Source organism: Copidosoma floridanum, unplaced genomic scaffold (assembly GCF_036245765.1).
Source record: "Copidosoma floridanum isolate Cflo_tuat_1 unplaced genomic scaffold, Cflo_Japanese_pri ptg000013l, whole genome shotgun sequence".
Lineage (NCBI taxonomy): Eukaryota > Metazoa > Arthropoda > Insecta > Hymenoptera > Encyrtidae > Copidosoma > Copidosoma floridanum.
The window spans coordinates 30,454,365-30,480,093 of record NW_028321890.1 but is presented as its reverse complement, the minus strand read 5'-3'; the positions used below and the strand labels follow the sequence as shown (position 1 = coordinate 30,480,093).

At 37.9% G+C, this 25,729-nt stretch overlaps 5 protein-coding genes across 8 annotated transcripts; 2 read left to right on the top strand and 3 right to left on the bottom strand.

Annotated features, from left to right (window-relative positions):
- Positions 1-146: 146 nt before the first annotated feature.
- On the bottom strand, positions 147-3,472 carry LOC106640814 (1-acyl-sn-glycerol-3-phosphate acyltransferase gamma). Of its 3 annotated transcripts, none has more exons than XM_089590975.1 (8): positions 3,241-3,472; positions 3,035-3,141; positions 1,841-2,074; positions 1,583-1,755; positions 1,348-1,509; positions 926-1,264; positions 636-855; positions 147-542 (listed from the first exon to the last, which is right to left on the bottom strand). In XM_089590975.1, the coding sequence occupies exons 3-8, from the start codon at positions 2,019-2,021 to the stop codon at positions 454-456; spliced, it is 1,164 nt and encodes a 387-aa protein (XP_089447101.1). In that variant the 5' UTR covers positions 2,022-2,074; positions 3,035-3,141; positions 3,241-3,472; the 3' UTR covers positions 147-453. The 3 variants fall into 3 exon arrangements, with proteins under 3 accessions (XP_089447101.1, XP_014210457.2, XP_014210456.2); XM_014354971.2 differs by having other exon boundaries at positions 3,054-3,141; XM_014354970.2 differs by lacking the exon at positions 3,035-3,141.
- A 564-nt stretch (positions 3,473-4,036) lies between these two features.
- LOC106640813 (arrestin domain-containing protein 17) lies at positions 4,037-6,922 on the top strand. 2 transcript variants are annotated; one of them, XM_089591035.1, is made up of 8 exons: positions 4,037-4,118; positions 4,219-4,245; positions 4,369-4,612; positions 5,197-5,352; positions 5,422-5,633; positions 5,694-6,088; positions 6,170-6,381; positions 6,465-6,922. In XM_089591035.1, exons 3-8 carry the CDS (start codon positions 4,498-4,500, stop codon positions 6,596-6,598), a joined length of 1,224 nt encoding a protein of 407 aa, XP_089447161.1. In that variant the 5' UTR covers positions 4,037-4,118; positions 4,219-4,245; positions 4,369-4,497; the 3' UTR covers positions 6,599-6,922. The 2 variants fall into 2 exon arrangements, with proteins under 2 accessions (XP_089447161.1, XP_089447160.1); XM_089591034.1 differs by having other exon boundaries at positions 5,422-6,088.
- Positions 6,923-7,227: 305 nt separating this feature from the next.
- Positions 7,228-19,846, top strand: LOC106640817 (uncharacterized). The gene is made up of 10 exons (XM_014354976.2): positions 7,228-7,415; positions 7,751-7,837; positions 7,915-8,786; positions 8,864-9,015; positions 9,090-9,517; positions 9,617-9,786; positions 17,575-17,720; positions 17,796-17,856; positions 17,957-18,095; positions 18,190-19,846. Exons 2-10 carry the CDS (start codon positions 7,753-7,755, stop codon positions 19,191-19,193), a joined length of 3,057 nt encoding a protein of 1,018 aa, XP_014210462.2. The 5' UTR covers positions 7,228-7,415; positions 7,751-7,752; the 3' UTR covers positions 19,194-19,846.
- On the bottom strand, positions 10,422-12,859 carry LOC106640816 (uncharacterized). The gene is made up of 5 exons (XM_014354974.2): positions 12,656-12,859; positions 11,507-11,759; positions 11,217-11,432; positions 10,995-11,140; positions 10,422-10,916 (listed from the first exon to the last, which is right to left on the bottom strand). The coding sequence occupies exons 1-5, from the start codon at positions 12,680-12,682 to the stop codon at positions 10,653-10,655; spliced, it is 906 nt and encodes a 301-aa protein (XP_014210460.2). The 5' UTR covers positions 12,683-12,859; the 3' UTR covers positions 10,422-10,652.
- Positions 19,847-21,837: 1,991 nt separating the features above from the next.
- LOC106640786 (uncharacterized) lies at positions 21,838-23,895 on the bottom strand. The gene is made up of 2 exons (XM_014354923.2): positions 23,522-23,895; positions 21,838-23,190 (listed from the first exon to the last, which is right to left on the bottom strand). The coding sequence occupies exons 1-2, from the start codon at positions 23,792-23,794 to the stop codon at positions 22,486-22,488; spliced, it is 978 nt and encodes a 325-aa protein (XP_014210409.2). The 5' UTR covers positions 23,795-23,895; the 3' UTR covers positions 21,838-22,485.
- Positions 23,896-25,729: the final 1,834 nt, after the last annotated feature.

Below are 25,729 nucleotides of genomic sequence, written 5' to 3'. Positions count from 1 at the left end.
TTAAACCATCGTTTTTTTACTTTCATATTCACCATTTTTCTTTTTCCACTTGTTAACTCAAATAAATTTTAAGAATGTTCTCTTTTTTCTACCGGTTTTTTACCTATTTTCACTAGAGGAGTAGAAAAAAACTGTTACTGTCAAACTAAATTTCAACAGTTATTTAATGTAACAACAACGATTTGTTTCAATTCAAATACAAAGTAGACAAAAAATATTGTGTGTATATATACACATACACAAACACGTACAGCATCTTTCTAGGCTATGTAAAAATTATTCAAAATGTTTTTCGCTACGCTGAGTATTAACAAAAAACAATGTTTATCTTTACAAATAATTCATCACTGAAAAAATATCACGACTGCTTGCAGCAATTGAAAACAACCATTTCTCTGCTTTGAATTTTGCGCATTGTTTATAAAATAAGTGTTATTTTTATTATTTTTTTCTTCATTTTGCTTTTTTCGTCTCGGCAGCTCCATATGAAGAACTTTTGCTGATCTCAGACATTCCAATGATTTTATGCATTAGTAAAAAGACTAAAAATAATATATCAATTTTAAATGTTTTCTAAATTTTTCATCCGATATTCATTTACTTAAGATATACATTTTTTCTAAATTATTACTCACATAAACCTATGATTCCAACTCCTATGCAAAAGTATGTTGTTGAGCCTGACAAGAGAAGTCTAATAAGATAATATAGCATAGGTACTAGAACAACAGTTGCCCAAAACAGTGTGTTAACAAGAGACCAAATTCTTCTTTCTAATTTAAAAGTATCAGTTCTGGTAACGCCACTTGTTGCAAAAAAATCTCCTGTTTGAATAAAACTATCTGCCATGCGATCCTACAATTCATGATTCGTTACTACAAATTCAGTTTCAGCAACGAGTCTGCCTGATAAAATGTACTCTTACCTTTTCTTGATAAATATTATGTAACCATTGTGCAGCAGCTTCCTCACCCTCTGGTACCATTTCAAGTGGTATTCTATTTATGTACATATGTGCTTCAACTCCTTTTCCAAGCAGAAGATTTGTCATGGTAGGCTTAACGAGTTCAGATGGTTTGAATGCCAATTGAATGTTATAAATTGCTCCAACTTTTCCTCTCATGTGCGGAATACTTGCTGTAAACCCTTTTGTTCTTGGAGTTAAATGGTGTTTTAAAATCGGTAACCCTTTGTCTTGAGCAAATTTTCGACTAGCCTCAGCTTTTTCAGGGGTAAAACGAGTACCTTCCGCATATAGTAACAACTAAAAAAATATTAAACATTTTATATTTACAACGACGATAAAAATAATGACCAAAACTTTATTATTTTTCTACATTAACTTACCCACATAGTGTCCGGATACTCGGTTAATTCTTTAATTTGTTCCCCAATGGTTTCTTTGTCTTTTTCCCAACTTCTTTCCAAGAAAATACTTTCAGCAAATTTCCATGCCCATCCAAGCGTTGGAACGTACTGAATGGACTTTTTAGCATAAGCTTTGCAATTCTACGTAAAAATATACCATAATTAGTTTCAACAATATTTTCACAGTCATTGTGTTAACGTTTATATAACATACGCCGAGCATGCGAATACGCTCACAGAACATCCAACCTATTAACCAATCTATTTCATAACTATGGTTCATTAATAGGTAACCATGCTCATTTCCATAATATTTTTCGAAATCTTTTTTGTCTATGTAAATCGTGACATCTGTTCCTGACCACCATTCTGCCATAAAGACCACTTCTAAAATAATAAATAATTACTGAAATAAATTCAACTTTTCTCACACTCAATTCACTGGGATTTATAAAATAATTTTCCTATTTACCACTGTAGAATGAGTAGCAGAGATAGTAATTAATTTTACGATACAAATATTTTGAAAAAGGCCTCAGTCCGAAGTATAAAACACATTGGAAAAAATTTATAATTAAGCCTGATGTAAAAAAGGTAATAGCTATCATAAGATGCGAGATTCTTGATTGTTTTATATGTGCTAAGAGTCCCATGTTTAATTCTTCAAACCAACTTTTTATCAAAACAATTTTCTTTGTTGCTCAATCTGCAAAAAAAAGAAATCAAAATTTATATTTTTAGTGTGCGTCAATTTAGTGTAAGGTAAAAAAGTAAGCCATATAACTATAAACATATATCAAATGTGTTGAATTTTGTTCAGCATTTAAAAAGACAAATAAAACAGAAGTAGGGAGTTATTTATATAATTGATACTAAATTATTTTATTTATAATTAAAGTCTAATTACTGAATTTTAAGGTTCATGAACATTACAGTGTATAAGGTGATGAGAAATTTATTTTTTCCAAGAATATATCAGTTAAATGTTTAAATTTTTTGATAACATTACTTTGAAAAAGTACATCATTCTAGATAATCTATTGTAGCACAGCTTGTTATCAGGAGTATAAAAAAGATTTAAATGTATAATCTTGGTTGTCAAGTCAATAATAAGATCAATAAAAAAAGTTTTCAATATAAAATCATCATTATTATATAAGCTTTGTAAAAAACGAATGAACCTCATTTGTATAGGTGTATACACATAGAGCTACGATTAAAAATTAATTACTGTACAAACTAAGAGAGTACATACTCTGGAAGTAAATACATAATGAAATTGGAGTTAAAAACAGCTATAAAGCTATAAAGTGTGTCCATAAAAAACCCCTCAAAAGTACAGTAGAGCAACAGATAACATAATAGCAGCCCATAAAGGACAAAGAAACGAGGCAGACACAGGCCATAAACAAGCGAAATTGCACATGCCGATACTTGATTGACGAGAAGCAAATGAATAATGAGTTGAATTAGGTATACCTGTACCAAAACATTGTAAAACGCGAGTAAGTATAAAGATGTATAGTTGGCACGAAGATGAAAACACGGGTAACGAAAAAACGGCTCTGCGAATTCACTTATCATGTAACTACAAACCAAAAATGTATCGAGAAGCAGGGCGACGATATACTTAATGGGAGATGAAAAGAAAAAAGTATATACTTACTTAGTAAAACGCTACTGACAATGAGTTATAGCATAATGATTTGCCGGAGAGCGCGCTCCTCGTCGTGGGGTACTTATGTATTTTTTATTCTTCTTGTGGCTGATGAACTAGAAACCAAATCAAAAGAAAAACGCGCGTTAGAAACCATTTATAGCGAGAAGTCAGCAGTTAGTGTACGTAGGACAACAATATATATATATACTTACTTTGTAATAAAAGAAAAAGAAGGCTTTTGATGCAGTCGTCGTCGCATAAGATTATAAAAGTTGGAAGCGAGCGATAACAATAATGGGTGCTATGTAACACTTGCTTTTTGATAAGGTTGCATGTATTACTTAAGTTGTGTAGTTTGTTTGAAACAATTAGTACCTATACTTATACCTACTCGGAGTTCGGAGTGTTCGGAGTCCGAACTTCGGACATCGACTACAAACTACAACACCTCGATTGTTATATTCTTCAAACATAAGCTACCAGAACATATATATCTGCACATACACAAATTTTGTGGCGGGGGGGGGGGGGGGGGTATTCCCGCGCGCGTTTCTTCGAAATTTTCAATTCATTCCATTTTTTAATTTAAGTAGATGTTTTTGTCACGGCGCATATGATTTAAGAAAGTAATACTACTAAGTACCTACCCAATAAATTTTGAGGCCAAAAAGCATTCCGATAGGTATATGCTTATTAAGTTTTAGTATACATGTGCATGCAGCAATGATTGCAAAGACAATGTAAACGAAATAATATAAAAATTGTAGCAGCAAAATAATATACAATATGAATGAGATGATACCGAAAATGCAATGAAAAAGACATATATTTTATATGCGGTAAATGAAGGAAACTGTACGCACCTACAGTAGGTCAGTACAGTGTAATCTTCAGGTGGCCTGAAACCTGAATCAGGCCGTAGCCACAATAGCCGCGTTACTAGACGGCCGGCTTAAAAGAATAAAAAAAAAATACACATGCACGCATTGCAGTTTTAAAAGAAATGTACTTAGAACTTAAAGAGTGATCGTCTGGTGATCGTGTGATCGTCCGGTCACATTGTTTAGTGCTCTCTGTCATCTAGTAATTGGTAAAAAATAAAAAGCCCGTGGAGCCCCGAAGAGGGAGGAGCCTGTACCTATTTATTAATCTTTATTTCTTAAATATAATCTTAGTTTCTACTTTTTCAGTGCATCATACATCAGTTGTTTCTCAAGGTGAGATTTCCATGCTTTCTGTTGAATAAACGAAGTACTGCAAAGTACTGAAAAGCCTGCAAAGAATTAGTTTGGATTTTAACTTTTGTTCTTCCTTGAATTTCTCGGGGGCGCTGTCACTAGTATTATATAGGTATATAACTTGCCTCTTGCATCCGTGATTCGGTGGTGCATCGCCGTTCTCCGCATTCCATTGGATTGGTCGTCGTTGTGAGCTTCGCATCGCAGGTATCTGCATCCAGAGATCGCGCGATGGGCCTCAAGGAATTTAAAATACACTTTGACAGCCCGTACGCTACCTACCATCCGGAACAGACAGTCACTGGAAAAATCATCCTCGAGCTTGATTCCCCCAAAAAAATACGAGGTACGAATGTTGGTTTTTTTTTATCATTTGTTTAAGATATGCACGCATTGTACTGTTCTTATTGTTGGGCGCGTCTCCGTCACTCATGTTTGTTGTGTGTGAACGTGTATGTATGAGTGTATATATTTTTTTACACAAATGTTATACGTTACTCTATTTTTAGTGTTTACGCGTGTATTTGGCATTCCTGGTGCTCTCGCACCACCGGACTACCCGCTCTCTTTCTATGTAGTACCATGTACGTTGACGTATTTCAAAATGCTTCCAAGAATCGGAGTTTATTAAGATCTTGAACTAGGTGCAGTTATACCTTTCTAATGCCAGAGCTCAACTGAGATTTTAACTCGTAAAATTTATATATTCAGAGCAGTTTATGAGGATATATAAAAATACCGAACATTTGTTTCAATAGAGAAAATTTTACTTGAGCTTTAGTCAGTTATATATCATATGTAATCTTTCAAGTTTAACAACTCATTTATTTTCATACATACTTTTGCACTGTGCAAAGTGATAAAAGTATATATACATCAGAATTATTCAAGCATACAATTAGTTTCATATTAGTTTTGATTTTTGCACAGGTATCAAATTGAGCGTTAAGGGAGAAGCTGATACTTATTGGTCAACTGATAGGGAGGAATTAAACAATGAAGGCCGTTACATTAATGAGACGGACGTAGTTACTGGCCATGAGGATTACTTTAAGGCTCATTTTTACGTTCTTGGATCAGAATCAAGTAAATTTTCGTTTCAAAAAATCAGCTGTGAAATCCAAATGTATTTTACCTAATCCATTTGCATTTTAGGTCAAGAAATAGAATTACCCGCTGGAACGCACACTTATCCCTTTAACTACGTGCTTCCTCCCAATTTGCCAAGTAGTTTTGAGTCTGACTTTGGGCGTATTCGCTATACAGCCAAAGCAGTCTTGGATCGCCCGTGGAAATTCGATCAAGAAACTAAAGTAGCTTTCACAGTTGTTTCTCACTTTGATTTGAATAAAGAGTCAAGTGCTTCGGTAAGTTTTTTGTTTATTACTAAATGTTGTAAAAATTTTAATTTTTTTCTTTATTCTCAGGAACAAGTTGATCTTGAAGAAAATAAGACATTTTGCTGTCTATGCTGTGGAACTCCACCACTATCTGTTAATGTTAGGCTGCCTGTAAGAGGATATGTACCAGGACAGGCAATACCTGTCAAAGTGAATGTTGAAAATCAATCTGGCGTTACAGTTGATACAATAAAACTTAAACTTGTCAAGATAATAACGTATTCTGCAACTACACCACGTACCGAAAAGAAAGTTGTGGATCTGACAGTTTCAGAGGTAAGCAAGGGACCAGTAAATGGGAATGAAACGACAAGTTATGAACAAAACCTGGATGTACCTCCTCTACCTCCATCATTCCTCAATCATTGTGGTCTGATAGATTTGGAGTATAAATTAACAATAGAAGCTTGTGTCTCAGGACTGTAAGTTTTTAGTAAAAAAATAATAATAATAACAATTTATCCCTCATAATTAAAAAGTTTAAAAATAATTGTTCTCAACAGCTACTACAAAAATCTAAGGGCTGAGACCAAGATTTTGATTGGGACTGTACCACTGTCCAACTATCAAATGCCATCACCGCCGAATTATTCAACACCAGAGTTTACAAATAAATCGGACGAGGCTGCACAGGGAGGAATGTATCCACCCATAGCTCCTTCTGCACCTATGGAACCTGCTAGTTACAATCCCCCAAGTCTTTATCCCAACCTTGGTACAATTATTTATCAAATATTTGCACTAAATTCTCGGTATGATTTGAACAAATTAACAGTACTTATTAAATTTTTATTGAAGCTCCACCTACTTATGAGGAATCGCAATTTCGCTCAAGGGGTCTTAGAGACCGTGAAGAATCAGAGCATGTGATCGGCGCAGGTGATCGCTTTGCACCAAGATATCCAGTTTACAATTTCAAGCCTTCGGAATAGTTGCCTTTTTCAATCGATCTGATGAACAAAGTATATGTTGTGATAATATAGAGGCATTTGTATGCTGCATGGCCTATTTGCTTCTTGAATTGCAATTCAAACAATATTAAAACAAGACTTACATTTTATATTTTTAAGACAAATGTTTATATTATATGATTGCATCGACGCACAAGCATACAAAACAATTTATATATTTGCCTTTTTGTATAAAAAAAATTATATACCTCATCTAAGCGTCAATTATATAACTAATGTATTATTTTTTCGACAAATGTGTATATTCTTATTAATGTTAAGTACGAATAAAATTAATCTCTGTAACCTTGCTCTTTATTTCTGTATCGTGAGTCAAATGAGATTTCGAGCTTTTAATTTACTCTGGTTGAAAAAAAAAAAAAATAAAAAATACAATCGAAGTAAAATTGATTGGAAATCGCAAGCATTTTCATACTTAGTGATCCAAATTTGCCGCTCTTAGTTTTCACGCACATTCATTGGCTGACCGTGTTAATCGACGATCTCTCTCTACGACGACCGTGCTTTTCCCGCGGATTTTATCAACCACAACCATCATCCGGAACCACCTTCGTCGTCGTCTTGCCCGACCCGACACCAGGTTCAGTAATCGCGTAACTTTAGCGCAAACGGGCTTCTCCGGCTCGGTAATATACACTTCGGAATCTTAAACGATCGTCCTGGTACTGGGAGATGGAATCGCAGTGCCCACGTATTCAAGTCTTCCTTTGCTAAGTTTAATTATCTTATCACCTTTGGCAAAAGTGCTCGCAAAACCTCTCGCCTCCACCGTAAAAAGGTTGGTTTTTGTAGGTTTTTAGTGTTTATTGAATTGTTGTGTCTATGTGACAATTGTTTAAATGATTGTTTTGTTCGTTGTGAATAATTAATTCTTAATTCAAGTGCCAGTTCTTGGCACATTGCGTAAATAGCAAATGGATTGATGAATCACAAATTTTTATGTATAACTATTCTCAAACTTTTTTTTTTATTACTGAAATATAATAGACACTTCTTTGAATACTAACTTTCAATGCTTGTGTTATTTATTGTTTTCTGCTAATAAGGGATAATTTGATGTAATTGTCTGATTAGTTAGGAGAAGTATGGCATTCAATTTACTTCTTATTTTAGGAATGAAAATTATGGAAGTATCCAGTGATGATGAATGCCAAATTGAAGAAGTTATTGATACAACCTCAAAAGAAGTATCAAAACAAGGTATTATCAAAAAATATTGTTATTTATTGAAAATTCCATGTATTTGTAATTTTATGATGATTTCACTTGTTTTGCAGAGAGGTTGCCTTTCAAAACGTTGAGTTCTGACACACCAGTTCCTAACAAGAAAAGAAAACAAGTGGTATCGCCTTGTGTTAGAAAGCCTAAGATAGCCAAGGTAAATACAAAGGAGAATTCCCCCAAAACATCAAATAAGACTGAAGAGGAAGAAATTGTTATTGTTGAGGATGAAGAAGATGTAAAAGATGATAAAAAGGACAAGAAAGTTGAGGAAGCTAAAAATGTTACTATTAGCTCAAAACAGACTGATAGCAAGAAAAAGAAATCCATTGGTGGAAAAACTCCAAAAGCTAAGAAATCAGAATCTAAAATTCAGTTGACCCCAGTGACAAAGTTTTTCAAGAAGATCGATGATAAGGATAAGGTTGGAAAAAATGAGGTGCAAACTGAAGCTTCAAATAGTGAAGAGTCAAAAAAAGAAAGTGTACAGTGTAGCCAGATAATTGATGTATCAGATAATTCAAATGACCATTGTGGTCACCAAGAAAAAGAAAGCAGTAAAAATCTTGGTAAAAAGGATGATGACATCAAGTTAAAAAATAAGGAAAATGAACCTAGCGATCAGGATTCTTCCTCCAGTGATGAAGACGAGCAAGAAAGTGTGGAACCATCTAGCGTCAAGGATGATGAAAATATGGATGCTGACTCTGATGTATGTTTAGATGTAGATTCATCCTCAGACACAGACAAAAGGACAGAACACGAAGACACGGATAGTAAAGATGACGTTAACAGGAATTCGGCCAAAAAGGCGAAATCGAGTAGCAAGTTATCTGACCTGTCTAAAACGAAGAAACTTACTCCAAAGCAAATAGAAAAAAAACGCGAGTCCGTGAAAAAACGTGAAATGCGAGAGAAGCAGAGATTTGTAAGATATTATTCAATTGGTGGAAAATATCTGTGCTATTATTTTAAACGTCTTTAATGTTATCCCATGTTTTTTAGGAGAGAGAAAAAAAATTGCAAGAAGAACGTGAAAACAGAAAAAAAGAAAAGGAGGAAAAAAAACGGGAACGCGAAGAAAAAGATAAAGCCTTGAAAGAACAAAAGAAAAAAGAAAAGGAAGAGAGAGAACAAAAAAAACTAGCGGAACTTGAGTAAGTTACAAATTCATGCAGTTGAAACAATTAGTTTAAATATCAAACTTTCTTTAAATCATCGCAACTTTCAGGCAAAAGCAAAAGGAAAAAGAGGCCAAGGAAGAGGATCGTCGTAAGCGGGAAGAAGCAAAGGAGGAAGAAAGGAAACGAAAAGAGGAAGAAAAGCTAGAGGCTGAAAGAAAAAAACAAAAGGCAGCCTCAAATTTTGTAAGCTTCTTTGTATCGAAAAAACCGACTGAAACGAAACCTGCAGAAGTGGAGACCAAAGTCGTGCAGAGTAATTTCATGCCTTTTGAAGTGAAAGTCGACATGAGAACAGCTCCTGTTACAAGACGAAAACTATCAAACGGGGAAAAATCAGAGCTCGACAAGCTTATGTCTGAAAGTATCCAAAACGTATCTGAGTTGTACATAAATGAACTGAGAAGTAAAAAGTTTTGTGTCAGAAAGTCTGGTAAGACGTGGCCTGTAGAGGCAAATGACGACGTAGTAATAATAGGTAAAGTTTTTTTTTTTTTTTTTTTTTTTTTTTTTTTTTAATCACGCATCTTAATCCATGTGTTACGTTTCAACATTTTTGTATTACGTGTTTCAACAGAGGGTGAAGAGGAAACTAGTGCAAACGTTGTTCAAGCAAGCCAAAAAGCAGCTAACAAACATCGTGCCAAACTGTTTCTCTTCAATGAGAATCGTCGACCACCATACTGGGGAACGTGGAGGAAAAAGAGTAAATTAATCCGGCCACGCCGACCATTTGTCATAGATACTGTAAGTATTTTTTTATTTTCTCTAGTGGTGGGATTTTTACGATGCGTTTAATTTTGATAGTACGAGTAGGTAATGAAATAAAGGTGGTCAAAATTTTAATTGACCAAAAATTAGAAATCTCGTAAGCACAATCAGCTATAGTCATCTCGTTGTAGTCACTTTGTTGCGCAATATCAAGTAATCATATGGAATTCCAGATTACTGTTGTACAAAAATCTGAACAGGGTAATTAATTTTACAAAACCACATATAAATTACAAATGGCGTATAAAGTGACTTTATTTCAATTCAATAGTGATTATTTACAATGGTGTATCAGCTGTAAATCGTACATGATAAACCTTACAGCTATCCTTATCCTAGATTTTCCATGGTCACTCAAATTTCAAGAATTAGAGAAATAATAATCTATTCTTAACTCTTTTGCTTATAAAACGAAAAAAATAATATCCAAGAGATTCGAAAAACGATCCAATGTCAGGGGATGAAAAAAAAAAAAAAAAAAAAAAAAAAAGTAGGTTCAAACACTTGCATAAAGTAGCCAACAAATGAGTTCAGGCATTTTTTTAGTAATAATACTGCAGTAAAATATGCTCATCATTTGTCGCTATCGCAATCTCGAGTAAGTATATATATTCATCATCGTACAGTAAAAACTAAGTATAGTCAATAGCTCATGGTAAAAAGCTGCAATCTTGTAAAACACACGTAAACGGGTTACGAAAAAAAAAAAAAAGAAAACCCTTATTATTCATCATGCAGTTCCTCGAATCTCAACAGATCGACTTTGCTCGCAACCTCAAGAACCGGAGCGTCCTCGCGCACAGAGCATACTAAGTAAATAACACCAGGATCATCCCAATAGATCAGAGCGCCGGCTGCTTGAGGCGCGAGTTGTAAGCGTTCTTGCGGTGGACCTTGCGATGCTTGGCCAAGTGATCGCTGCGGGCAAACCGTTTCGGGCACATCTCGCAGGGATACGGCTTGACGCCCGAGTGGGAGCGCCGATGACGAGCCAGTTCGTCCGACCGGCTGAAGCGCCAACCGCACCCCGACCACGTGCACGCGAACGGCTTCTCGCCAGTGTGCCTCCGCAGATGGGCCTTCAGGTGGGACGCCTTCGCGTAAACCTACAACGTAGATGCAGCATAAATAGTATGCACACGTGCTGAAAAAACCACATGGGTGCACGTGGGAGTGTTACCCACCTTGGAGCAGCCCTGATACGTGCAAGGAAAGCAGCGCTCCTCGGTTGCCGGTGACGGAGCCGTAGGAGTTTCGCGATGCGAGTAATCGTGAGTCGCCAGAGCCACGTCCGCCGAACCGTTACTCGTGGCGAGCTGGTAGTTGACGTCTAAAAGCAAAACTCTGTTGACCCCTCTTTTTTGGAAAGCTACAGTTGATCATCCAGCGATAACCAGCGAGCTTACCTTGGGTCATGACAAAGTTGTCGTCCAAGGGCCTACGATCGACGCCTAAAACCAGAAGCGGCTCCTCGAGCTGTTGTTGGGAGGCCTTAGCGGGTATCGGCAGGTACAGAAAGTCCTCGCAACCAGGTGTACAGAGAGGCGTCCTCACGGGTAGGCTCGCACCACCACAGTCCCCGTCCGTCCACCAATCGAGCTCGGGCACCAACTCGTTGAAGTCTACGGCGAGCGTTATTTTACAACATCGTTTCCCCTCCCCCCCCCCCCGTCAAGTAGTTAACACTTGGGCTTACCGATGAACGAAAAAGTGCCAGCACTCCAGTCGTTCCAGGGTAACTCGGGCGAGGAGGAGTCGCTGTAAAAGTCGTGCACGCCTGGTATCGTGGTCAGGTTGGTCTCGAGGCTCTCCGAGCTGCCGCTCGACGGTGTGCACGGGGTCTCGTACTCCGAGAGGAAACTCGAGGGTGACGAGCCCAGGCTCTCCACGTCCAACTGCGGTGTACTCGTCTCGAGGCCCAAGGCTGAGAACAGCAGCTCGTCCGCCATCTGCGGTTACGACGTATGTGAGCGTGGTATTGAGGATTATTGGAAATTGGCGATTTTCCTTGACTTTTTCCTTTTTTTTTTTTTTTTATTTAATATCGACCATAGTATCAAATAGGTGACGTATAGGTGTACGCGATGAAACTTCTCTGTAGTTATATTATTGAGAGGCATCAGTGATAAGTGAAGCCTGAGCTGTACGCGGGTTGCGTAACTTGTTGTATTTACATTTTTTTCCCCCCATTACCGATAATTTGCGAATCGGCATTCCTTTCTTAATAATAATAATGAGCGTAAATCACGGAGAGCTGGTATTATACCTTGTGTATACGCGCGGAGGTTCATTGTAATTTGTGATCTAACGTGAAATGTATAGTGATGGTTTTGCTCTTCTACCTTGTACTTTTGTTGAGCTTGCGCGTCAACGCTATACCGACGAAGTTGTCACTTTTTCTCGTACCCGATGCACCCATCGTTATTCACGTGTAAAGGTATAATAAAAATCGGATGCTCACGACGTAGTGTTGAAACAAAAAAAAACAAAAGTGTCCTAAAAACCTAAAGAATATCACTGTTTTTAAACGCATCATCAGACGAATAAAAAAAAAAGCTCGAGCGCAAAAGAATAATGCAACAAACCGGAAGATCCGCGAGGCTCTAGCTGACTAATGAGCAACCATGGCAGCGAGCCGGTATATGCGATTATTCTCCTTCAAAGTGTGCAAGTACAATACGTGCGTTTCAATCGAACGTAATAACCGAGTGTAGGTGCCTCTCGTGAGTATCGTTATTATTGTTTTTTATAATCATCCTCGTTGGATCGGTACGAGAAAATAACAGGTACATTTCCATCCGATGTTCTATTATTGGTACAACGGTGAGGTGTTTTGCATACTCACGTCGAACAGAGAGCTGTCTTCGATCATTTTGAAAAAGCGACCGGTAGATTTCAAAAGCAAGGGTAAAAATCGGTATGCCGGTTCGACGAGTGAGAGTCAAAGTCAAAGACGATCGATCATTTCGCAAACATCACCGTCGCCTTAATCTAAATCACTTTCGGGATGATTTGCGAGCGCTGACACTGTATCTCTTTCGTTACGATGTTGTAAAAACTTTCGTCTCGAAAATACGTTACGTCAGTTTCGCCGATCCGAAGGAAAAGAGAGAGTAAAACAAAAAAAATCGAAAAAAAAACCAAAGGCACCCTCTCGGACGCGAGTGCGACGGTGAACTGTTTGAACATCATTCAATAGGACGAAAGAGAGCGAGGCGCGCGACAAGTGCGCGTCCCGATTATCAGCCCCGTGCAAACGCGCTGAGAGAAGGAGAGAACCATCCCCCAGGGGATCGCGTCTAATGACGACGACGATGATGGTCCCCGCTCGACGAGGACGGAGAGAGAGGAATTTTACCGCGCGCGAGATAAAGTGGGTGGCGGAAGAGATACGTATTTATTATAATTTCGATGCCCAGCTTTTACGTGTACATTGTACCATATTCGATTTTTGATCGTTTCGGACCGAGTTACTGCACCGCGAGACGATTGTTTGAAAAGACGTTTAATAAGTTTCGGGCGTTATCGTCAATGTCGAGTGTTGGTCGAATTGTTTGTCAAATCGTTTACATTTGCCGTTGAGCATTTTTTAATCAACAATCTAGTTTGCGTTGCGGAAGTTTGGGATTGCGTTGGTTTATCCCGTGTCGAAAGATATTGTAATAACGAACGCAGACGACAGATGTTTTTCGGTTGCTTGTAATTTTTTTTTTTTTTTTTTTACGAAATTTCACCTACACATTCGATGATGTTCGCGTGAGATTATCGATATGTATTTATTATTTGTCCCAAAAAGACTCGAACTAATCAAAAAACGACCTTCTCGGTAAACCGCTGCGAAACGATTTTCAACAAAAAATCGACTAACCGATACCTAATGGAAAAGCGAGAATCGATAAAGCTCTCGTTGGACTAGGATGTGACTAAAAAGAGCTCTCGTGGCGCTAAAAGAACAATTAAATTTGCGACAGAAACGCAAGCAGCTCGTGTCCTGATATGCACCCGTTTCCCTTACCGATCACGCATCATTATACACACATGGCATCCGACCAACAAACTAAACCTCTACACAGTCTGTTTGGCTCGTGCATCACGTATCAACGTATTCGTATTTTTTTTTTTTTTTTTTTTTACCACGATACAGATACGTTCTGTCTCTTTTCTTTGTTTCTGTGGATCTGGCGGTCGATCGGCGAGACTGCAGAAGCCCGCGATTTTTTTTTTTTTTTTTTTTTTTTTTTTCGCAAATTCGCCGCGTGTACGGGTGATGTGCCGAGCCCGAGCTTTTTAGATAAGATGTTTTTGCAGATGCGAGGCTCGTTGGAAATTCGAGCAGATTCGTCTGCGCGCACACTCGCTCTCTGTTATCGTCAAGTTTATGGGCTTTGAAAAAATAGAGCGCAAGATCGCCCCGTCACACGCGCACATTATTCTATGATAAAAAAAAAAAAATTGCGCTACAACGCGAATCGTGAATATTTGATATCGTCGGCTCAATCGTGCGGATTGACCATCCTTGGTGCATATGGTTTTCTGTTGAATGAAAAATACATTGAAGACATTTGCATACAATCCAAACAAAATATGACTTTACTCTACGAATCGACATTTTTTTTTTTATCATTGAATATTACAATCAATCAGAGATGAGATTAAAATCGTTTACCCGCAAATTCAGATTTAGATGTATATATTGAGGAAAAATAAAAATAATAAAAATTGAAAGAAATTCCAGCGAAAATTATTACCATTCCGCACAGTAAATCGGATGCAAGCTAGCAAAAAAGTAAAAAAATTTGTATTTTAACAGAAATTATTGTTTGAACAGTTACAACTATGGTTAAAATAGTAAAAAATTTCTATGAGGGAAAGTAAAATTTATTAACCGATCTTTTTAAGGCATGATAAATTTTACTGTTCCAACCATAATTTTTACCATTCAAACTACAATTTTTACTGTTACAATAAAAATCTTCAATATAAAAAATAATTTTTTCCTTTTTTACCAGCTTGCATCCGGTTTACTGTGCGGAATGATAATTTTTTCTGGAATTTCTCTATAACGTTCGTTATTTTTTTCTCTCAGCGTATTGACGTGGTGTATTAATTTTCGGAAATACCCGATATAAACGAATCAAACACATAACGCGGAGTTTGACACTTTTAACGATAAACAGCTAACGAAAGTAGAGTATCTAATATTGTTTCAATATTGATAAAATGTATTTTTTCAAGTTTAAATACGTATTTTTTTTTTTTTTTTTACGTCGTACATATATAAGTTTATTGATGTTTAGCGCGACACGACTCGCCGAAGCGTAACAAAATCATCAATCTCACACACCATGTGTGATGATGTGATGACGGTAGCTTTTCCTACTATCTACATATACGACGTTATTAACCAGCCATTACACATGGCCCATAACACGCCATAAATTGTACTTCCCATGCGTTTCCCGTCTACTCTTGATACCATTATAAGGTAAACAAAAAAAAACCCACTCCAAACGTCGGCATCGCTTTCCAGTCGATTTTCTCTGTTGCGCGTGTGCGTCTCGTCGCCACTCGGTATCACGTCTCTCTCTCTCTTACGTCTGTTGTGACACCTATATTTGGAGGACCACGTCGCGTCTGGTTTATTTTTTAATTTTTTTTTTTTTTCCTCATCTATAGTTCTCCTTACTCCGTACGATGTTATCTGGCACTTTTTTTGTCACTTATGTGCTGAGTGTCCATAGACTCTTCAAAGCGATGATCAATTGAATTTAATGTATGGAAGTGTTTACTACTACCCAATTGTTATTTGCAACAATTTTTCGAGGCCGGTTGTTTTAACATTTTGGAATATCTGTGGATCTTACAAAGCGTTTGATACGTGGTTTTGTAATACATATTACGCAACTGTCCCCAAATTTTTTCGAAAAATTTATCCGCAAATTAATTTAACGCACAGATAAAGTAACGAAATCTTAATGTAGTTCGATAACATTTATCGCTCAACTGTGACCCACCAGAGTTTAATGTTAATTGAGGGGTCAGTGCTGTATTTTTGGCACGTTTTGTCGGAATTTATTATTAAAACAAGTATGTTCAACGATTCATACAAATAAATACTTTGTGAACCTTGTTCTTTTTTTTTTTTTTTTTTTCATACTACGATGATACGTATTGTGTGACGATGGCGCCGTACGGTTTTCATTGAATCTCATGGGACGGATAAAACGTTATCATATCGCTTGCGGTTGATTAATATTTTTCCCCCCTTTTCTCGTACAACAAACCAAATTGATTGAATTTATTGCGCGCGTTGGTTTTATTTGTCGAAGCCTTGGAACCAAAAAATATCATCCCAAATGAGTGTAAATGTTAACTCGAAGAAAAACAAAAAATTACCGTCACGCATATTACGCCAAAGGATAGCGATATGGTTTACGCAGATTATAATAATAACTATTCGATTTTCCGGTTCCGTGTAAGAGTAAAGTCATGTAGAAGGAAAGAGATTCCATCTTATGCGAGCCGTGTTCCTCTTGAATTTTAATCACCGTAAAGAATCTAACCGCGTAAACTACCTCCACACAGAGCACTTACTGTTCCCATCCCTCGTACCCCATACCTACATATATTTTCCGCAATAAAATATCCTGTAGGAGTAAACAAAGTAAACGTTCACCTCGAGTGGAGATGCCAAAACGTGCTCGCATCCGTCGTCAATTGGCCGATGGTACTTCAAATCTTCCAGCTTGATCTCATGGTGCAACCTTATTATTTTTATTTTTTTTATTTTTTCGCTTACAAACAACGGCTTTAATCGGCCTCCTTAAATTGTACCGTGTAACTACAGGATCGCGATTCACTTAAACTTGGAAATTAACACCTTTGAGGGTAACTGTTGCCGTGTAAAGTCCTCGCATGACCAAAGTTTCGCGGTAACAATTAGCTGTGGGTAAGTATACTACTTTTTCGACGCTCATTCCATTGGCTCTACATATGTTTGTCAACGTGTCGGTTCAACTGAGCGGAAAAGCCTTGTGACTGGTGTCACCATCGTCATCATCGCCACCATCTCTGGCGCATTGGAAAAAAAAAAAAAAAAAAAAAAAAAATCCGCTCCGAAACAAGAGGAAACGAGCTATTTTTGCAAACACGCGCGTTCACACTGTAACATGCAGATGCTGATGTTACGTTGAGCGGCAGCGCCGGTCTCATTCACGCGACCGCGACAGTGATTCTTATTTGACTAAAAAACTCGGGGCGATTAAAAACAAAAGCTCGCCGAGCGAGAGACGCTGATATCGCTCTCGTCAAGGAAGTCGCCCTGATACCGATGTCCTGTTTCATTCAACGCCGAGAGTCGCTGACGGAGCGAGATACACGCGCGCGCACGCACGACGATCTCTTCTTCGCTCGTTTTTTTTTCTTGTTTGGTGTTAAAAAAAAAAAGTTTCTTCTTTTTTCTTCTTCTTTCAATTGCTGCAGAACCTTCGGCTCTGCCGCTGTAAACACTGTTGGTTATCATTACCGATGATTATTTTAATTTGTCGATAGCCACGAGATGGTGATAGGGGCCATTTTTGGACGTTTTGTAATTTCACTAATTATTGTTTTGGGGAGGGGGATTTTCAGATAAGACTCATCGCACGAATGATGCGAATACTTTAATAATCGTAATTTTTATTCTCTCACTTGGAACCCATAGTTGTATATTGTACTTGCGATTGGGTGGTTATTTAATTTTTTCCTTTTTTTTTTTTTTTTTAGAAATGGTTTGATTACGAAGTCGACTCGGACGACGAGTGGGAGGAGGAAGAACCGGGAGAATCGCTGCGCGGTTCCGACGATGAGAAAGAGGAAGATCCGGAAGACAACGAGTACGACGTGGACAACGACTTTATGGTCCCTCACGGGTGAGTTGATTCTCTGTATACCCATCTATTGACAGTTTGATGTTGGCCACTCTAATATAACTTGTCTCATTGCAGATACTTATCCGAGGAGGAAATTATGGCTGACGAAGAGGAAGGCGAAGAAGACGATGATCTGGTGAGTTGGACTTTTACTCTAAAATTACAGTACATCGATGGCATGCAATTAATTTATCGATGCCGATCTTCATATATATATATATATTTTTTTTTTAAAGAATCCAGAGAGACAGAAGACGAAACTAAAGATCCTGAACGAGCAGTTCGAGGCGGAACGAAAGCAAAAGACCACAAAGCTCAATCCAAAAGTGATTGGATGCTGTTGGCTACAAGCGGACAATACGTATCCCGAGAACAGTAAGTTGGGGAAGATTTTCTTTTTAATTATTAATAAAAAAAAAAAGAAAAAAAATTGGCACATTATTACGACTCGTGCAATGTTTAATTTCAGCTCCGGACTCTGTGGTTAGATTTTTAACTGTACGGCAGGCGTGGGCGCGTGCGATTCCTTTGTCGCTGACAGCACCAGCCGAGGGCGACCTCAGCGAGAACACGGCGTGGTCGGCCAAACACGCAGCGACAAGTGCGCGCAACGCGGAAACCCTGGAGGAGGCGGTACCTGATCTCATCCGTTTGGTCCACGGCAACACCAATGCCCAAAAGTTCCTGATGAAAGAGTTCCTCGAGTTCTGGTACAAGGTTAAGGAGGACAAGAGGCCACTGACGAAGATGAAGCTGAAAGAGAAGATACGCGAACTAGCCACCTATACGCCCTGTCCCGAGCCTGGCCCACTGCACGAGAAGTCGATGTGGTACGTGCCGGAAGAAGTGCGCAAAAAGTACCTGGGCGACGAGACACTGAGCTTGCCAAACTGCTGGACGTACTGCCTTACGCCGAAAAAAAAAGTCAAACAACCGCAGTCCGAGGTGAAAGAGAAACAGCCCCTGGAGAAGAGCGAAGACGTCAAGGAGAAGAAAAATACGCCGCGCATCACGCAGTTCACCAAGACCCTCACTGCCGAGGAGATGCAGAAACAGTTGACCGAGAAGCCGGCCACGGTCTCCACGGCCAAGACCACCACACCACCCATGACCAAACTACCAAAACGCGTAGCACTCGTTTCTCTACCGAGGCTGGAATACCCGCTCAAGTCGCCAAGGGTTAGTTTGATTAATAAATTCGTAACGAGTAGTTCCAGTGCAGCTGGTGATAAAAAAGTAGTGCAATCGCCACACGAAGATTCGGATGATGGCGATGACGTTCGAATCATCGACGATAACGACGATGTCAATGTCGATACGTTGATCAAATCCGAGTGTAAAGAAATAAGTAAGAGTGCCTCAACGGATAATCCTCAAACAAAGGGCGATGCCAACGATACTGCGCCGAGCGATAAAACCAATGAAAAATCCGACAATACGTCTTCTTCTGATGTCGAAATAATGGAGAATTGATTTTTTTTTCTTTTTTTTTTTTTTATAATGACTACCTCTTGTGTAATATATAGATGTATTTATAAGGCACAAGATGCCGACTATGCATAGTTGAAGTCTTTTGTATTAAAAAATTAATGTTAATCAGGACTAAATCAAACTAATGTTATCCTTAGTTGTCATATTCGTTTATTCCTTTGATGAAAATTAATGAAAAATCATCGCTGCAGAACAAATTTTTTTACTGTAATTTTTTTCTCCACGTATAACGTCAATTCTTAGCAAGAACTTGAAAAAGCATTCCGATAGCTGTTGAAGCTCGACGTAAGAGACAATGGTATTTTTCATACAAATTTTGTAAAAATATTTATGTAACTTGTCTTGGAATAATAGTATTTTCCCCTCGTATGTATTTTATACCGATGTTATTGGATTCCAGTGCCTTGATGAATGAGGAATCGATTGTTATTGTACTGTTGCAACTGGTAATTTGAAAAGTTTCTTCACCGAAAATTATTTTATACCCGTGTTGTTCTCGAGCCTTATGTTAATACTTATCTAGTATAAAAAAAAAAAAAAAAAAAAAATTAATTGAACACCTGTCTTTGAAAGATGGTTCTATTTTTCATAAGAATTCTTAATATTTATAAAATGATTCTATTTAACCACAATCATTTTGAAGATAATATTTTAATTGTATAAAAATGATTAAAATAAAGTATATTATTAAAAATTGTCAACCTACTCGATAAATGAAAAAATAAAGCGTTATCTCGATCGATTATCCAGTAACTCATCGATCAATTGAAACTACAACTCATTTGCAAAGAATTTAAAAAAATGTTATTTTTTCTATTTATTTAGACAACGAAATCGCACAACTTCGATAGCAGCAACGATAACTGCAACAGCTCTGGCTGCCTCGTAACTTTGCGCGACCGTCGTCTCAGAAACTAGCACTCGTCACGAGAGTCTTCTTCAGAAAATCTGTTCAAACAGAAAAAAAAAAAAAAAAAACTTTTACGATCGGTAGTTGGAAGAGACAGGCGGTTAGAGGCGCTGCCACAGTGTTCGTATACATAGCGCCAAAACGAAGGAAGGTATAGAGTAATTTTTTTTTTTTAAATTAAAGCTAACTCTACCTTCTTTCGTTTTGGCACTGTGTATTACAAAAAAAAAAAGAAAAAAAACAAAAAAAAAAATCGCTCACTGTGCGCCGTGAGGGTTACTGGGCACATGTCCGAAAATTACAAAGGAGGACCCTGCGCGTCTCTCTCTCGGCATCCCCCGATTACCCGCCAATTATCGAATTACCTCTCCCGAGTATTTAAGGGAGGTCTGCACCCATCTCCGTAGATTCTCCTTCTTTTTCATCCGTTGCCACTTGCTGTACCGGTCAAAGTTGCAGCTTTTTATTGTTGCTGTTGATGTTTTTCTATTTTATGGACGAGGGAAGCAACAAGTTGCCGAACGGCTGGACGTACAATAATACACTTTGCTCTATCAACGAGTTGAAGGTACAGCTATTGTTCCGTCGAGGCTGAATTCAACTTTTTACCGCGCCCGGCCATTTTCCAAATTACTTGTATAAAAGCTTGATGGCGACACTTTTGCATTATTCAACGAAATTGTATACACCCGATCTCCCTACCGATTTAGAATCTGCATGAAAAAAAAAAGAAAAGTTTCACTCGGTGTAAAACATTTTACCACCAGTGCTGCAAACCATACACGGCCAATCTCCAAATGTATGAAACAAGAAAAATGACTCTAACCGATTTGCGCACAGTAGTTCAGAGTCGGGGCGGAGAAAGAGGAAAAAAAGAAGATGAAACGATCGTTTAAGGAGCAGTGAGGATCGGTAGCGCGGCTGCGGCGATGGAGCGCAAATCGATTCGTAGCCCGTGGTCACGTAGACGGACAGTTGCACTATCTTTTACTCCTCGGATCATTGCCCAGCGCACCGCGGATAGGTATCTATACGTATATAGGATGCACAGACAAAGTTAGCGAGGAGAGAGGGAGAGAAAGACATTCTTTGCGGCTAATCGTCCGTTCGGACCGGAGAGAAACCGAAGAAAGCCCCGAGGCTGAAAAGATGCACGTGGGTATAATCGGTATGACTTTTGGGTGATATTTAATTGACAGACCGAGACGGGGGGAGGAGTTTTTTCGATTGGCTTTGTTTGGCGAGAGAGTGAGCCGGCACGAGACAAAGGGTGCTGATGGTGCCGACCGCTAATTTTCGATCGCGACAGATGCGCGACAGGAAGGGGACAGGGGCGCGCCGGGCAGGTGATGCTTCTTCCGTTCTGCAGTTGATTTTTTTTTTCCCTTTTTTTTTACTTACATTTGCTCCGATGCGTCGTCATTGCCGTGTTTATTTTTCATCGCATTCGTGGACTGTACTTGTAACATTTAAAATAAAATACAAAACTACGTGTGTTCCATGATAAGTATTTTTAGGGAATAAATGATAATGTTTTTTGTACCTTGGACTACAATTCGACAGGTTGTTTTTTTTTTTTGTTTTTTTTTGTTTTTTTTTTGTGAAACATTATTTATCATTCAACTGTTATTATTTATGTATTTGTTAGTTACATCAATGTGCTATGAATTAAATTAGGCATTTGACTACTAGATTCTGGAGTATTAAAAAATAACATTTTTCCCTTTATCATTTAATTTATTGGCATTTCATTATTATCATTTAATTCCTTGATATCGGAAAATATAGTCAATAAGTATATACCTACCTATACCAGTATCGTACAATATTCATACGTGTATGAAATACTAGCCTTACGAAACTTTTTTCACGCAAACACATTTTATATGGGCATATCCATACACCCACACGTTCGTTAGCTGTGCATTGTTTACCACATTTATGTATGTTAATATTGTTGTTTTCGTTGCATAATCACATACGGATGTATCTTTACATATACATCACAACAATAGTAATATATATGTATATGTATGTGCTTTAAAGAAGAATGGATACAGAGTGTATTAAATATTATTTCAAATACATAAAAATGTCAGATGTACTGAAAGTTTTTCAGCAAGGCGTACAGAGATGAATAAAAAACTTTCTTAGTAGACTAATCGATGCATAGTTACATAATTATCTAACAGAGTTGAAATAATACTTGTGGAAAAATTATTTAAAAACATTTCTCGAACTCACGTGTCCAGAGACGATGTAATTACGAGGAATAATAATACATTGTGTTACTAGAGAGGAAAAAAAACAAAAAAACTGACTACACCAGATGTTGTTATACGACACCCGAGCAAAAGGCAAAATTCACTGTAACGTGTTACAAACAATGGATAATTCATCAACAGCTTCCTTGATCCGATCTCGGTACACTTTGTTTTTTTCCAATAAATCTAAAGTTAAGTCAGTCCTATCAGAGAAAAAAAAGTCCATGGAGTCTTTGGTTTCCTCTTTCAGCATCTCCGGATCCAACAATACCGCCGGTAGGTACAAAGTAGCCATACCGGGCCCATATACCCTCAAATCGTCCATCGCATAAGTAATTTCCAGCAAAGTCGGAGCCACGGCTACTCCCGACATTTTACTATTTTTTATCGTTTCTTCCATCACCGAGTGATAAACCTGCACCAGTTCCTTCTCGTGATTGTCGCGAAAATCCCGGGACGTGTGCATGTACAAGAACTTCAAAACGTCCAGCACCGAAGGACTGTACCTGATCACCTGGAAATCCACGAGAACCGATTTCGGCGTTGGTTTGCCGTCGTCGAACATTATATTGTTCGTCCAAAGGTCACTGTGCGTTATCGCGTTGCGGTGGACCTCCGAAGGTTTCACGATTTCGTACAGTCGATCGAAAGCTTTTCTCAATTTATCGGGATCGTGACCGAATTTTTTCCCAACAGCGCAAACCACGTTGACGCTACTTGTGATCCAATCGTGCACACGAGTCTCCTTTTTGAATATTTTTTCCGTAAAGTAATCCGGATAGCGTTCTTTTAGAGTCATTGGTCTCTGGAAAAATAAAAAAAGATAAATATATATAAAAAAAAAAAAAAAAAAAAATCAAATCAATGTTTCGTATTATGAGAAGGTCGTTTCTATTGAACTGAAGTACAGCATACACACACTCATGAAACTCTTGATTGACTAAACGCACAGCTTCGTGGTGCACGACTAGCTGTAAAGTGATGCACTTAGTGAATCAAGTTCCCGATTGATCTGTGCGTCAAATAACGGTGAGAGTGTGACAATCGGTGCGTGCAGCTATTTTTTGACCCACGAATTCGTGTGCTTTTTCGAAAAGTTGAAAAAAAAAAAAAAAAAAAAAAGAAACTTGCATCACCTTGAACGATTGCGTGAGTTTAGCCTCGGCAATGATGGTAGAGGCGTGAAACCGAGCCAAGGTCGAGAGCGCGGACTCGACTTCCGGGTGGCAGTCGAAAAAGCTGGCGCGCAATTGGTAATTGCGACACCTGAGATCTTCCATGATCAAACAATCTGCCTTCGACAAGTAACAAATTGGGGCAAATTGCTCGCCCGCGTAATTTTCCAGCAACTGCGGGATGATGCTGTTGAAAAAATTGTGCTCCTCGACGAAAATACCCGCATCCGTCATCAACTCGCTCTGCTCCTTGTTGTCGTAGGCCACGGATTTCACGAACAGCTTTATCGTCTCGGAGCTTTTTGCGTGATTTTTCTACACGAATCAAGATGATTAATGAAATAAAAAAAAAAAAAAAAAACTTTAGTTGTCAATAACGACGTGATTGGCAGAATTTACCTTAACTTTGATCGTCAGTTGTCTGTGGCATCCCGAGAATCCGAGCTTGTCGGAAGAATAAGCCTTCAAGTCGTACCCAAGTACCCGAACCGACGAATCCTTGGTGAAACGTTGTGCCGCAAGTGCAACATCCTGCGGCGTTACGGTGTCATCGGTGGGTGCATCGGCGATGTAATTTTCGCTACTGTCGCTGTTCCACGGCATCTTGCACGAGTGGCGCACTGCACGAGATAATGATACGACGAGCGACGCGAATCTTGTTTTATACCAGGCAAGGTCGTGCACGCGAAAGAGATGGGCAATCAAGCTGATAGTACGCGTCAAGGTGATAAGGATTTCCGTTGATCTGAAAAACCAATATGCAATTTTATTCGAGCCAACCCTATATCTATTTCATCAAGTGTTACATTACACAATGTAATGACACGTCTCATTTTTTCATTATCAAATCTAAAATTTATTTTCCTATCTTAAAAAATTGATTGTCACGTGACTGAATTTTTTTATTCATCGTGTTATTAGTTAAGACTGATTACGTGACTTTAATTCGGCGGGATTTAAAAAGTAGCAACAACATACGAAATGAAATAAGTTTACACTGTGGTGATGATCTAAAATGACGATATTTTACTTGTTTGTTTTTTCGTAAGAGATAAGTACACGAAAATTTGTATTTGCTTCAAAATTGTGGAATAAAAAAATTTGTACAATTGTTCATAAAAGTCATATAGATATTATGACGCTGAGATTTTTTTTTTTTTTTTTCATTTTTTTTTATTTAACATGTTGCAAAACTCAGTACCCAAAGTGACACGTTAATTATTTTTACTACAAAAAAAATGTTTTAACTTAGGAACGCAAGTTTTATAACACTATCACTTTTCGAACTTGTACATAAATTTTTTTTCTGTTCTAAAAATAACATAGAAATTGTAGCATTCACAGTTATGTATTTGTATTGCAAATATAATAAAAATTGGGAAAAATATTACAGTCACCTGTATAACACTTGCAATCAATTGCAATTTTTTTTTCAACTATTGCGACAGAGTTTCTACTGGTCTATACTATCTTATCTTGATCTCAATCTGTAATTTTAAAAGGCCGTGAAGTGCGTGATTTTGTGCTTAAATTAAAAAAATACCACATATGCTATCATTTTTGTTCACATCGAAAGATACGAAACATGTTGTTTTTAAACAATAGATAAAAGACATTTTATGTCGTTAAAAACAATACAAAACACAAATATTTTCAGTGCGTGATTTTTATTTGCATTATCACGATTTCGTTAAAATGCTACCTTGCAGAAAAAAAAGTAAAACTTAATCGATCTAGTAAAATCAAGATATTTATTTTTGTTACATATACTTTCCTAATATCAAACCAGAGAGTCGCTGAAAAGCTCTGAAAGCTTGTCTCGAGTTTGCCCACATTCACGTGTAGATGCACGGAGTGCGCATACATATAAATGTTGTATTATACAAACGAAGCACACGCAGAAGAGCTTGCGCTCGTAACGTTTCTCTTTTGCGAAAAACTCACCCACGGAGCTTTTTGCGAGCGAACACGCGAAAGCACAGAGCTTTGCCGAGAGCCGAGTGCAGCCTTTTTTGAGATGACCCGAGGAAGATGTACAAAGAAAAGGTCCTCTTTTCTCCTCCGTAGCTCCCTATACACATGTGCCTGTGCAAGTACAAGCGAGCTTGCAAGTAGACAAAAAAGCTCTAGCGCATGTCTGGCGCTCTTTATACGCTTACACATACAAGT

Excerpts from the sequence above, each read along its gene's own strand:
- LOC106640786 (XM_014354923.2), bottom strand. The coding sequence starts at position 23,794 with ATGACGGATGCGGGTATTTTCGTCGAGGAGCACAATTTTTTCAACAGC. Across the intron at positions 23,191-23,521 it reads AACTCACGCAATCGTTCAAG|AGACCAATGACTCTAAAAGA; the intron begins GTGATGCAAGTT and ends TTATTTTTCCAG.
- LOC106640817 (XM_014354976.2), top strand. The coding sequence starts at position 7,753 with ATGAAAATTATGGAAGTATCCAGTGATGATGAATGCCAAATTGAAGAA. Across the intron at positions 9,518-9,616 it reads TGACGACGTAGTAATAATAG|AGGGTGAAGAGGAAACTAGT; the intron begins GTAAAGTTTTTT and ends GTGTTTCAACAG. Across the intron at positions 18,096-18,189 it reads CAATACGTATCCCGAGAACA|CTCCGGACTCTGTGGTTAGA; the intron begins GTAAGTTGGGGA and ends GTTTAATTTCAG.
- LOC106640814 (XM_089590975.1), bottom strand. The coding sequence starts at position 2,021 with ATGGGACTCTTAGCACATATAAAACAATCAAGAATCTCGCATCTTATG. Across the intron at positions 856-925 it reads ATAATATTTATCAAGAAAAG|GATCGCATGGCAGATAGTTT; the intron begins GTAAGAGTACAT and ends CATGAATTGTAG. Across the intron at positions 543-635 it reads AGTTGGAATCATAGGTTTAT|TCTTTTTACTAATGCATAAA; the intron begins GTGAGTAATAAT and ends TATTATTTTTAG.
- LOC106640813 (XM_089591034.1), top strand. The coding sequence starts at position 4,498 with ATGGGCCTCAAGGAATTTAAAATACACTTTGACAGCCCGTACGCTACC. Across the intron at positions 5,353-5,421 it reads CGTTCTTGGATCAGAATCAA|GTCAAGAAATAGAATTACCC; the intron begins GTAAATTTTCGT and ends TTTGCATTTTAG. Across the intron at positions 6,089-6,169 it reads GAAGCTTGTGTCTCAGGACT|CTACTACAAAAATCTAAGGG; the intron begins GTAAGTTTTTAG and ends TGTTCTCAACAG.
- LOC106640816 (XM_014354974.2), bottom strand. The coding sequence starts at position 12,682 with ATGATCGAAGACAGCTCTCTGTTCGAC. Across the intron at positions 11,433-11,506 it reads TGGCACTTTTTCGTTCATCG|ACTTCAACGAGTTGGTGCCC; the intron begins GTAAGCCCAAGT and ends CGCTCGCCGTAG. Across the intron at positions 11,141-11,216 it reads CAACTTTGTCATGACCCAAG|ACGTCAACTACCAGCTCGCC; the intron begins GTAAGCTCGCTG and ends TTTTGCTTTTAG.